Source organism: Lactuca saligna, chromosome 9 (genome assembly GCF_052625555.1).
Source record: "Lactuca saligna cultivar CGN05327 chromosome 9, ASM5262555v1, whole genome shotgun sequence".
NCBI classification, from domain to species: domain Eukaryota; kingdom Viridiplantae; phylum Streptophyta; class Magnoliopsida; order Asterales; family Asteraceae; genus Lactuca; species Lactuca saligna.
In genome coordinates, this window is record NC_136425.1 from 9,846,685 (window position 1) to 9,859,916 (window position 13,232).

At 34.3% G+C, this 13,232-nt stretch overlaps 1 protein-coding gene across 1 annotated transcript; it reads left to right on the plus strand.

The window, feature by feature from the left end:
* The first annotated feature begins 7,107 nt into the window (after positions 1-7,107).
* LOC145018324 (uncharacterized) lies at positions 7,108-8,407 on the plus strand. The gene is made up of 2 exons (XM_078976217.1): positions 7,108-7,281; positions 7,435-8,407. Exon 2 carries the CDS (start codon positions 7,482-7,484, stop codon positions 8,274-8,276), a length of 795 nt encoding a protein of 264 aa, XP_078832343.1. The 5' UTR covers positions 7,108-7,281; positions 7,435-7,481; the 3' UTR covers positions 8,277-8,407.
* The last annotated feature ends 4,825 nt before the right edge of the window (positions 8,408-13,232 follow it).

The window sequence follows — 13,232 nt, forward strand, 5'->3', positions numbered from 1 at the left end:
AATTAGAAGAAGACAGGTTTGGAATCTTCTAATTTCTTACATGTATTGTATTTTAATATGGAGTTAATAACTTTTAATTCAAATTGTTTGATGTAAAGTTGCAAAATACCTACCTTATGTTCTATTTTAATTTTTACCATTAAAAATTAAAATGTTAGTTTAGAGAGAATTTCGTCCCGAATTTTTTTTGAAAGATAGGATCATGAACCAGAGAATAAGTGAGGGTACTTCTGCTTCATCTGGTCCTCGCGTTCTCATGTGAATTTTGGTCCACGCTTAGCATTCCATTGAACCTTCACAATTGGAATACGACTCTGCTTCGTATGCTTCACTTCCTTGTCTATTATCTCGACCGGTTCTTTGACAAACAGAAGATTGTTGTTTATTTTGATCTCTTCCAGATGAGTGATAATAGTTTCATCTGTTAAGCATTTTTTCAAATTCGAGACGTAGAACACGGGGTGTACGTTGCTAAGCTCCGCAGATAGCTGCAGTTTGTATGCTACTGGACCAATTCGGGCAAGAATCTCGAATGGACCGATGTATTGCAGATTTAGTTTTCCCCGTTTCCCAAAACGAATCATCACTTTCCAGGGAGATATCTTTAATAGTACTCGATCTCCGACTTGGAATTCCAAAGGCTTTCGTCGTTTGTCAGCATAACTCTTTTGTCAGTCTCGCGATGCTTAGAGTCGAGCCTTGATTTGAATTATCTTTTATGTTGTTTCTTGTGACATCCCCAAAATCACGGCCAGAAAAGAGCGATTTTGTTTATGCTTTATAAAAAAATCAGAGTACTTCATTTTATAAAAATGTTGCGGAATTTGTTCCCAGAAAAACATGGTAAATACGTTATTAAAACATTTTCGAAGAAACGTATTTATTTCATTTTAAAACGTTTGGGATGTCATCGTTAATACAAGAACATAAGCATAAACAGAACTTACAATTATTCACACTAGTGGTCTACATCTCTTTAAATCTCTCAGTGTAATGTCACTTCATATCAACACCTGTGATATAAATAAACTGAGTGGGTCAGGTTGGGAAACCTGGTGAGCACATAGGGATTTCAATCCCACAATGTTATACCTATATATAGTTTAAAACTCACAAAATATACAATTTCACCATATATATATATATATATATATATATATATATATATATATATATATATATATATATATATATATATATATATATATATATATAAACAACTCTTATCCCACCCCGTCGATCCTCGCAACGAGGCTATCCATACTCTCGGACCTAAGATTAGTCGTTTTACCTACTCCATACTCTCGGATCAGAAATGAACGAATTTACCAAATCTATACTCTCGGACTAGGGAAGAATGACTAATCCATACTCTCGGATTAATGATGAATGATTATGCCTAATCCATACTCTCGGACTAGGGACAATGACTAACCCATACTCTCGGATTAATAACGAATGATTATGCCTAATCCATATTCTCGGACTAGGGACAATGACTATGTCTAATCCATACTCCCGGATAAGTGACATATACTAACTTCTATTCTCTGAGTTTAACTCACTTGTACTCGTAAGAATATACTACCCAATATTCCTCATATTTAATTTAGGTCTACTCTTTATCCTAAATTATCAAATATAATCAAGTATGTTCTTTAGCACGAATTTCAAGCAACATCAATTAACTCGCACATAAACATATAATTAATACTTCAATCAATACTTGTATTAAAATCATGTTCATGAAAGGGACTATGCACTCACCTGAGTAGGTGGTGACTCAGCACTCGGACAGCGCTTCGATACTCTCGAAACGATATTCCTTCGATAAAACCTAGTACCAATACCACTAGGGTTTAGTCTAACGATAACCGCGACAAATTAATTGTCTGACTATTATTATTATTATATAAGAGTTAATAACACTCAATATAACTCATAATAATAGCCCAAATAATTATTTTAAGGACCTAATAACATTCCTATATTAAAACATAAGCTAAACTAAAGATAGGTTAGGCGTAGCTCACTTACAGCGGGTTTTCTTGAAAACCGGGCTTCGCTGGAGCAGCGTTCTCGAGCCGAAAGACCCTTTTCTCGGAGCCGTCGAGTGCTCCAGGGCTTCCGCCTCGTGCTAGGGAGTTACCCTAGGCTTTAGGGGGTTAGGGAGGCTTAGAGAGAGAGTTTAGAGAGAGAAAGAAGGTTTGGAAGGTGTGAGAATAAATGGAACCCGACACCTCTATTTATAGGGGAGGAATCTGATGGACTCGTCAAGTCTGAGTCATGACTCGTCGATTTGCTCCATGTGGCGGCCTTCTGGTGGTGCCACGTGTCCAATTCTGGTGGTGCCACGTCACCCTTTATCGCGTGTCAGCCTTCAAACTTAGAAAAATCATAACTTTCGCATACGAGCTCCGTTTTCGACGTTCTTTATATCCACGCGTAGGTAAAATCAAGATCTACAACTTTCGTTTAGACTCTGTCAGCTAAATCTCGACCGATCTCAAATTTAACAGTAGGAGGCGTTTAGACTGTTAAATGACCGCGAAGAGTTCATAACTCCTTCATCCGGACTCCGTTTTCGTTTGTCTTTTTACCGTTGAGTTCCTATTAATGAGACCTTCAACTCTCATTTAGGTCGCGTAAGCCAAAAACCGCTCGAACTAAAATTCGAGTTTCGGGTCGTGCACTGCTAAGCCGAATCTTAGAAAAATCATAACTTCTTCATACGAAGTCAGATTTGGGCGTTCTTTTTATCGATGTTCTTAGTTTAACATATTCTACGACTTTTGTTTAGATTGTTAAGGCTAAAAATTCTTCTATCGTAAATTCACTATTTACGTCTCCCGGTGCCGTGCCGGTTTTGCCGTAAAACTTCGGCGGGCCATAACTTCTTCGTTATAGCTCGGATTTCAGCATTCTTTATATGTACAGAAACCTTGAGACATATTCCACAACTTGGTTAAGATTATTTATTCTAAATAATCTTTTGTCGAAAAGTCGTTTTCGACCCCTATTGCCTCTAAATTGACTAGCCCGGATCTACGGGCTTTACATTTCTCAAATGATTTCTGGCCTGTAAGAGTGTTGTTGGGCGATTACCCTTTTTCTAGCTGGGTGTCACCCACCTCAGCCCAGCAGAGAGGCGATCTGTACTTGCGACCATACAAAGCCTCAAAAGGAGCAACCGTTATGCTCGTGTGATAGTTGTTGTTGTACGAGAACTCAATTAAAAGCAAGTGGGTATCCCAAGATTTTCCAAAATCGATCACACAGGCTCGGAGCATGTCTTCGAGTCTTTGAATGGTTCTCTCACTCTGGCCATCGGTTTGCGGGTGGTAGGTAGTGCTCATGTCTAGTTATGTTCCCATTGCCTTCTGGAGCGATTGCCAAAACCTTGAAGTAAATTTACTATCCCGATCTGAGATAATAGATACTGACACTCCTTGAAGTCTCACGATCTCTTTTATATAGATTCGTGTTAATCTTACCATCTCGTACGATTCTTTTATTGACAGGAAATGGCAGATTTGGTTAATCTATCGACAATCACCCAGATAGCATCGAATCCGTATGTTGTCTTAGGTAATTTGGTTATGAAGTCCATAGTAATCATTTCCTATTTCCACTCAGGTATTACTTAAGGCTAACAAATCATCCCATAATTTTGATTTCTCGTGTACCAATTGAGGACCATAGATATTTACAATTCCAGTAAGATCGGTAATGCCAACAAAGTTACCCAGTGTTGCAATGAAATGCCTGGATTTAATAGTCCCGACCAAAGAAAACGCTTTGATATCCCATATTGTTACCAGGCCACTAGATCTTCCCGTAGTGAAAACCTGCTCAAATCTACAATCAGAATCACCCCAACAACCTATAGTATTTAAGGGCGCGGAAGATTCTCCCAATTTAGATTCTTGGATGCCAATCATACATAACTTATGCTCACTCTGCAGCCTGTGAACCCAGTCGACCTTGTGTTTCTCTCCTAGCCCTCTTATGTTTAGAGTCATAATATTCATTGAATGATCTGGTTTTCGCCATTTTCACCAAGGGCTTCCTTAAGAACCGAATTATTAACATCAACCTCAAATCCCAAGATATTGCTCACCACCACAGTGTTTCTAACTTCCGAAGAGGATGTAGGACATGGAGAATCAACCATAGTGTCTGGGAGAGGAACGTGGGTAGGACTTAGGCACAGTGTCTGGGAGAGGAACGTGGGTAGGACTTAGGCATTTATTTAGATCTAAGGAGGCATGAGGCACAGAAGGGTCAGAAGAAGCGATAGGAGTATCATTGACATTTATAAATATTCTTCTCTTTTTATCTTGGGCACTATCAAAGTTAACATCTTGCCCACCCGTTTGGATCACGTTCAAACCCATATTATTTGGAAAGGGCCCAAAGCACCCAGTTTTAGCAAGGTTATTTAGATTCTTTAGAATCCCACTAGGTGACCCACCAAGACCCCCATTACTATTCGCCACCATATCTGTGTCGTCTCTATCTGATATATTTTCCAATCCATCTTTATGAACCACCACATTAATGTTCTCATTACACCCAAGGTTTCAAATTCCGATTGGAGGTTAGCGTTAATTCCCGACCTTTGAGGTTCCCCACGACTATCGCTTTCGATTCTACGGTCAACCACCTCCATCGGGGTGTCCGTCAGAGACGTAGTCTCCTTAACCAGGTTCGATTCTATGACCGCTTCAGTAGTCTTTGATCTGATATCGCCCTCCTCCAAATCGTCTTCATTATTTTCTACATAAAAGGTATCCGAAATCCCATCCTCGTCATCTTCTTCACAGTCAGTCTTATCATTGTCAGATGATGAACGTTCGTCCATGGGGTATCAAGTATGTTCAGTTGCAACTATCAACTAGATTAAACACATACTTAATAATGTAATGGGTGAAACATGATATTTACGAGGTTGCATTTTTAAGTTTTACTAAAATATGTTTTAGACAAATATGTCACACAATTTATAATTACACTAATTGTGAAACCTGTATATTATACGGGATGATTAAAACAAAATGTTAAACACGAAGGAGTAAACGAAAAGTTTATTTTGTATTTGAAATATGAAAAAAGTGAAAATTATGAGAATTTGATTAAAAAAACATTCAAAAATAAATAAATAAAAATTATGTGTTTAGTTGTTAGACCCGTATAGTAAACGGGTTAATTATAACAAAATGTTAAATACGAAGGTTTAAATTGTATTTATTAGAATTTGAAATTTGAAATTAATATAGTTATTATCATATATTTAATTAGAAACTAAATTAATGATATAATGGAAAATAAAAAATGAAAATAATGACAAGTGGAAAACAAATATCTTTAAATTACCACAATTTAACATTTGACAAATTGAAGAAAAAGAATAACATGTGACAATAAGATTTTTATTTATTAAGGAGAATGTTTCGATATAAATTCATATTAGTCTATTATCGAACTTTAAAATATTTTTTTTGCATAAGTTCTTTTAACTTTATGATTTTTATACATAACTAAGCACAATTTTAATGATTTTTTTTAATTAACAACTTAATATTATTGGATTACATAGCTTTTTTTAAACCATTCCATACATAATGAATGGTCATAAGTGGTAGGACTGTTCACTATTCGGATAAAACCAAATTATCCAATTGGACAATTTGGATTGAACAATTTGGTTCGGATATTCGGATTTTTGGATTGGTTTTCAACAAAACCGAATTATTATTTTGGATTTTGGATTGATTTTGGTTTATAAAATTAGAACCGAATAGTCCAAAATACCGAATAAACATTTATTATTTATCTATTTATAATATATACCTATTGTTTTTTTTTATTAATTTTGTAGTTTATTTTTTCTTATGGAACTTTTCACCCGATAAAAAAACATTAATATGCATTTTCATTCAAAACTTTTCTATCTATAAAATATTTAACTATAAGATATCTTCTTATTAGTTGTTTATTAATTTCAAATCACAACTAAGTAATTTGTTTTTGCTTCTTGTGTAAAGTTTAGTAATATTAGAATTATTTGTCGTGTTAAAATGTTTAGGTTTTTGAAAACCGAATTATAAAAACTGATCCAACCGAATTGTAATTGGATCGGATCGGATTGGATTTAAATTTAGTTTATACTATTCGGATCCATGTTTTGAAAACCGAAATCCATTTGGATTCACTTGATCGGATCGGATCAAACCGATCCATCCAAACGAACAATCCTATTAAGTGGTACATCTAACCCATTTTATTTTAATGATATATTATTTTATCTCTTTAAGTATACTTTACTTTTTAATATTTTTATATCTTTACTAAATAAATTCTTTTTATTAAATATTTAAGGGCTTCTTATTTATAAAATATAATTTTTATAAAGATAACATAATATTTTCAATGTTTTTTATTTTATTTTGAAACTGTAGCATTATATATATATATATATATATATATATATATATATATATATATATATATATATATATATATATATATATATATATATATATATATATATATAACCGATATAGTTGTATTTATATGTATTAAAATACGATTTATGTTTAAAAATTGACTAGTTAAATAAAAGTTTTTTAAATAGTAGATAAATAAGAATATATTAATATTATATATCATAAAAGATCATTTTAATATATTTAATAAAAGAATTATTTTAGTACATCTAGCATCTCCTTGCCCAAAAATTTTACAAAGTTAATTATCGATAACTAATGATCATTTATTTGAAAGTATAACTATTGGAGATGTTATAAATAAAACCCCAATATTTTTGCCAAATACTATCATATCCTTACAAAATTTCGTTAGATAAATTCATGAACTTCATCACATTATTTCGTATTGAAGACCATTCATAAATTAATCTGGTAAAGGCAAAAGTATTTGTACAATTTATTTACAATAAATAATCACTTTTCAATAATTTCCAAAAGATGATCGTACATTGATTATTTTAGTGATTATCACCTTTTAAATGTTCATTACAAAAATCGAAAGAAATGTGTAAATTGTAATTCAAGTGACCGATTTTCTTCTTAATAAAGCCGTTCCATAACCCTCGCTGCGTTGTCTCTCCTCTCTCTCTCTCTCTCTCTCTCCAACGAACTGTGTGAAAAAACGAGAGGAAACTGAGACAAAAAAAACAACAGAAAGTAACAAAAAGAAGCAAATCCTCCAAAATCCGTATCCATTCCTACAGTTTTCTTCACCACACAATTGATTCTGGTATATGCTTCATCTTCCATTCTTCTCCATCTAATTAAATTTTTATCTGAATTCTTGTCTCTTTGTCTCTCTACTTCCTCTTCTTCTACACTACCTATTTCAGATCTGTTTTCACTTAATCATGATTTCTTCTTGAAATTATTGCACAAACAGTGTCAATTGGTAGCGGCATTTTTCTCTTTGTTTGAGGCGTTTCTGTAATGGAAGACAGCGGTGGTGGTCGGAGCCGGCATAACCAGTTGGATGAAGAAACTAACGCTCCACCTGCACCAGCCAGTTTAACGCTCGGTGGAATCCTGTCGATCAAGCAGACGCCGCCTTATCGGATCCAAGATCGTACTCTACTGGATCTTATACGCGATGATCAGACTTGTGGAAAAGAACCGAAGACGACGTGGAAGATGATTAGGGAGAAACTCCGGCTCAAACTCGCTGGTTCAGTCTGTACAACCACCGCCCCTACTCTCGCCTCTCTTATCCCCATTACCACAGAGAGCAATCGTCTGTTGACACGACATGGTTCGACTCAGCGGAACTCCACCGACGAGTCAACGTGGCAGTTGAATTCACCGCAGGTAACTAACTCTAGTAACATACCGGAAGCGCAAACAGCCAGGGTACAAACTGACTCGCCGGTGGAGGAAAGTGAGCAAACCTCGACGGAGGAAAATCGGGGCGCCGGTGGAGAAGGAGAACCGGCGGCGGCGAGGATGTCGTTGATGTCGCTGTTGGAAGTGGATGGATCCGCGTATTTGGATTATGAAGAAGAAAAAGAGGCGGACGAGATGGAGGAGGAGGAGGTGGAAGAAGGCGGTGGTGGTGGAGGAGGATACAAGTACAACAACTGCTGCGTGTGCATGGTAAGACATAAGGGCGCAGCATTTATTCCCTGTGGGCACACTTTCTGCAGACTCTGTTCAAGGGAGCTTTTTGTTCAAAGGGCTAGTTGTCCATTATGCAACAATCTGATCTTGGAAATTCTTGATATCTTTTAGTTCAAAAAATACAAAAACAAGAAAATTAAATTCTTGTTTCATGTGATTTTTGTTTTTTACAATATCTCTGGTACATTTAGTCCAATTATGTAAAGCATTTATCTCACACTGTTCAATGTTTATTTATTTAAGGACATTTTTAAACATATACAACAAATTGACTTTTTAAACAAAACATGTGATTCTTCGCAAATTAAACCAAAAGATATAATATGTTAATTGTAGTTTATGGAGCCAGGTGAGATACGATTTTATAATTCATGATAGTTTAAATAGGTAAAAATTAAAGATTGTCATAGAAATTGATTAAAGTAAGAAATTATATAAATAAGTATTTAATGGTTTTCAGGTGTGTGATCGTATAGGGTCTGTGTCAATTGTCATAGGGGTCTAAAATTTTAATTCATCATGATTCTGTCATTAATCCGTTGTTAATCCATCACTAATCCGTTGTTAATCAACATATACCTGACCCTAATGAGTTCTATGTTATTGAGATAATAGTGTCATATTTTCCAATTAGTGATTTTGCATGCTGATTTAGTTTACTGAAACAAAAGTAAAAGGGTGGGGTGATAGTGGGTCCAACTGGACACCAGTTTTGTTCATTACTGCTTTTCAAGAAACAAAAATCCGTCTGAAAAGAATCCAAGAAACGGAATGTTCAATTTCAGTTTAGTTAAAAAATAAATATTACCAAACTTGTTTAAATAACTCTTAAAAAAACAAATGAAAACAATTTTAATTTCTTATTAAGGTTTGACATTTTCAATTGTACAAAAATAAAGAATAAATTCAACCGGCCTGACAGACAATTTGAAAAACAAACCATGGTCCAAATATTCCTTTTACTTAATCCATCTATAATTTATTATTTAATCTTGTCTTTTGTAAAGGTATCCTCGTCATCATGATTATTATTGTCTTTTATGATCATTAGGAAGCATCATTATGGATTAAATGTCGCGTTGGTGGATTAGTAGATTTTTTTGTTTATTTTTGCAGAAGAATAATAAAGTGAAAATGACTCTGGACGGTAAGTAATATTTGAGTTTGTTTTCATTTGATTTTTTTTTGTACCCAATATATCATTGAACTTGTTGTTTGTATTCACCATAACCCTTTGACCGACTATCACATGTGATAATCGGTCAAAAGCCGGTCAAAAGGATTATGGTTAATACAAACAACAAGTTCGATGGTATATTTGATTATTGGGTAAAAAAAAGAAAGGGACCAAATAGAAACAAACTTAACAGTTAATTACCCAGAATATTTTCCCAATAATAAATAAGTGATATGTTAAGTAAGGGGAAAAAAGTTGCCAAAAAGAATTTTCTTGTTGTTGATGCTTTGTTATCTTAGATTAACTTCTTCTGCTCATACTTACATAGATGATATCAATTGCTCACACAGTCACACAGATGTGCCTCTCCTTTTTATATTTGTAATTTATAAATTTTCTAGTTTAGTATCTTGGTTGGCGTGTGACTATTAACTAAAAGTTTCTTACTGCCTCCAAAATACATGAGATGAGCACCATGTCTAGAGTTATAAATGAGAACAAATGAACATGAACGGTTACACACAATTTTTTTTTTCTTACATTTTGTTTAACACATTATTTTGTTCAAGTTTGTTCGTTTATATCCATTAAGGTGCCAAACAAAAATAAACAAACAAATATAAAAGCATAAATAAACATAAACATTCAAATTAGAATAAAAATTTTGACTGGTAACACTTTGGATATGTTGATATTATTTAATAGTGCCCCTTTTGATATTTTTACGGAATTCAGACATTGTAAAACTAAAACCATTCTTACAACTCCATTTTTCCTCTCAACAATTCTATAATATTATCTATATTATGATAGAAGTATACAATCAACAAAATAACATAAACAAAACAAACGAAATTGAATGAATATATAATACAATACTTGATTAACAAGAAAAAAAATACTTGAATATTGTTTACAAAAGATTACAACCACGAGTTTTCATAGAGATTGAGGTATACATATGTAGTGTCCTAAGACTGAAACACAAACTCTTCTTTATAGAGATTGAGGCCTACATTTAAGATATACTTTACGCGACTTTTGAACATTCATTGAGGAGTGTAGGTTTTTTCCTTCACAAATTACTCACGTATGACTTGATTATATGTTTTAACAACTAAAAATGTTTGATTATTTATTTATTTTTAGTATAATCTCATATGCAACCATATATTGTAGACATGGTGAATGTGTCACTTATTTCTACTGAAATAACATATTAAAAGGAAGTAACCGACATCTGCGATAAGTGTGTCACTTATGTTGAGAGTTTTTCGATCACCTTGAAATTAAGGAGATGAAGATTCTGGTGATTGGACATAGCAAAATGAGGTAAATGAAAATTATGATAAGGATGGTCGAGACTGTTAGTGACTAGTGTTGATGGAGTGAGGAGAAGAGAATGAAGTGAGAAGAGAGTTTGAGGTTTGAAATGAATGAGTTGATACTTTTGGAGAACACATCAACTATAAAAGAACACAAAAATAATTTTTAGGAAGTGGAATCATAAATGTATTATCTAGGTTATGTGAGATGGTGTGAGGTATTTGTTGTAGGATGTGTCATGTGTTTTTTAATTTTCTTCTACACAGTTGATACCGATTTTTTGTTGAGAGTGGGTGGGGGTGGGGTTGCAAGTGTATCTAGGGACAGAGTACGATGTCCACTTCTATATGTAGGGGCCATTGTAGACTATGATGATGTTTGTTTTTCGTTTAGAAGCTCTTTTAAACTCTTCTAAGCTTTTATGTGTGTAGGCAGGAAGACATTTTAGCTTGCAGACTATTTGTTTTTTTGAATATCGTGGACCTAAAAAGGTCTGCATGTGGAGAAATTATTGTATGCATCATATCCTCCTATTATACCTTACATTCGAGTGGGGGAAAGGGTGTTCTTGTATATGTCGTGATTAGTATTTTTTTCGTTTACTAATTATTTCTCTTTGTATATGACATGATCAACATGCCATATATCTTTTATTGAAGCAACATCTCTGTAACTTTCCAATTTTCAAAATAATTTTCATTTAAGATCAAAAGCATTTGTTCCAGTTCCATTCTTAAAGATCTAATAAAAATCATTTGTTTCAAACAATAAATCATAGTATAAAGATTGTAAATAAAAGGTGCAAAAGTCTCAAAACATATCCAACGATGTCATGCAATCACATTGTTCATTTCCCTTTGCTACTAGAACAATCTGCAACATTCAACTTAAAATCATAAGCACAAAACTTAGTGATTTCCACAAGATGCCACATACAATACAAAATAATGAGCCTAACCTAACGGGTCAAATCCAACCATGCATGCCTAGCCTAATGGGTCCAACCCAACAAGCATCTAAGCATACAAGCAATTAGCATACATTAACACTCAGTGAGAAGACTCACCTGATCAAAGAGCTGAAGTCAACTACCCGAAGCCCAACGAATCAGCTACGCGAACTGCCTAATCAACCATAGGCTAACCCTGGGTCTATAGCTCAAAACCCCAAGTTTAACCAAAAGTCAAAGTGCTCAAAAGTCAACGGCCGCGTTATGAAAATCAACCCATCGCGCCACGAACCACAACGCAACAAAATAGTCGTGAATATGCCAGTCAGCACGCTGTGATACTCTAAACCACCGCGCTGCAACATCCTGTCTAACATCTTCCTTCTTAAGTCCTTAATCCTTTCAACCAAAGGATAATCCTTTCAGATCTGGGTCTCTTAAAGATCTTAATGGATAAAGTTTCCAACTTTATCCAGATCTAAGCCTCAAACTTATCAAATATTGGACCTTAACTTTAAAAAGGCCAAAACTCTTGCATAACACCAAGGGAATGCATGAACATCCATCTTTCCAACATCTAACAAGTCCAAAAGCACAAAAAATTGTTTCAAAGGTTCGGGAGTTCTTCCAACTCCAAGAACACAAAGAAAACTGGACAAAAAGGGACTAAAAACACTAACCAACACTAGATCTATGGATGAAAGCACATAAAGCTTGGATCTTGAAACTTACAAAGGTCCAAAGATGATGTGAAGGCTGAAAATTCCAGATTGAAATGCTTCCAAGATCAATCTTCCTCTTTTCTTCACTCAAAAGCATAAAAACAACATCAAGAATGAGGTTTGGAGAAAGGATGAGCTTGAAAGCTTCAAGAGAGGCTAGGGTTTCATTAGAGATACTCAAGGAGGCTGCAAATGCTGAACCCTAGGTTTAATACCCTTAAATATTTCCAAATCCAGAGGCCTAAGGCTTAAGCTCATACAGACCACAGTGGAATCACACCACAAGAATCATAGGCCGTGTCACAAACCATGTTGATTCTTAAATCCTTAGCAAAATAATTCAATCAAGGCTTTCTCATTGCTTCAACGTACGATAGACTTAAAAGATCAATAATCAAAGGAGGAAAACACAATCAGAACTCGGTGTTACAATCTCTACTCTTCAAGGGAAGTAAGTGGAAGTATGATTGTATGCCTAGCAACATCTCTTTCCCCATAGAACAAGCTTATGAGAAATGGATGTAGGTGTTCACTTTTAAATCACCAATATTCTCTCCTCAAGCTTTTAAACTATAGTTATTTAGAAAACCCAAACATTCTTAAAACATTTTAACTTTTACCCATTAAATCAGTATATGAATAAATAAATCAGTATATGAATATATCACATTATTACTCTGGGAGCTTATTTGTGCACAACAATTATATTATTTGTGTACTTTTCCCAACCAAATTATTTTGTCCCCAAAAGAGATCAAATTGTCATCATCCAAAAATAAGTGAATTATATTATACATACAATTAAATTACAAAACGCCTTATGAACAGTATATTATACATACTTTACACACTTTCTGGAGATTGTCGCTTCTGTCCCTGTCTATTACTAAACT

Coding starts and splice junctions, on each gene's coding strand:
- LOC145018324 (XM_078976217.1), top strand. CDS start 7,482: ATGGAAGACAGCGGTGGTGGTCGGAGCCGGCATAACCAGTTGGATGAA.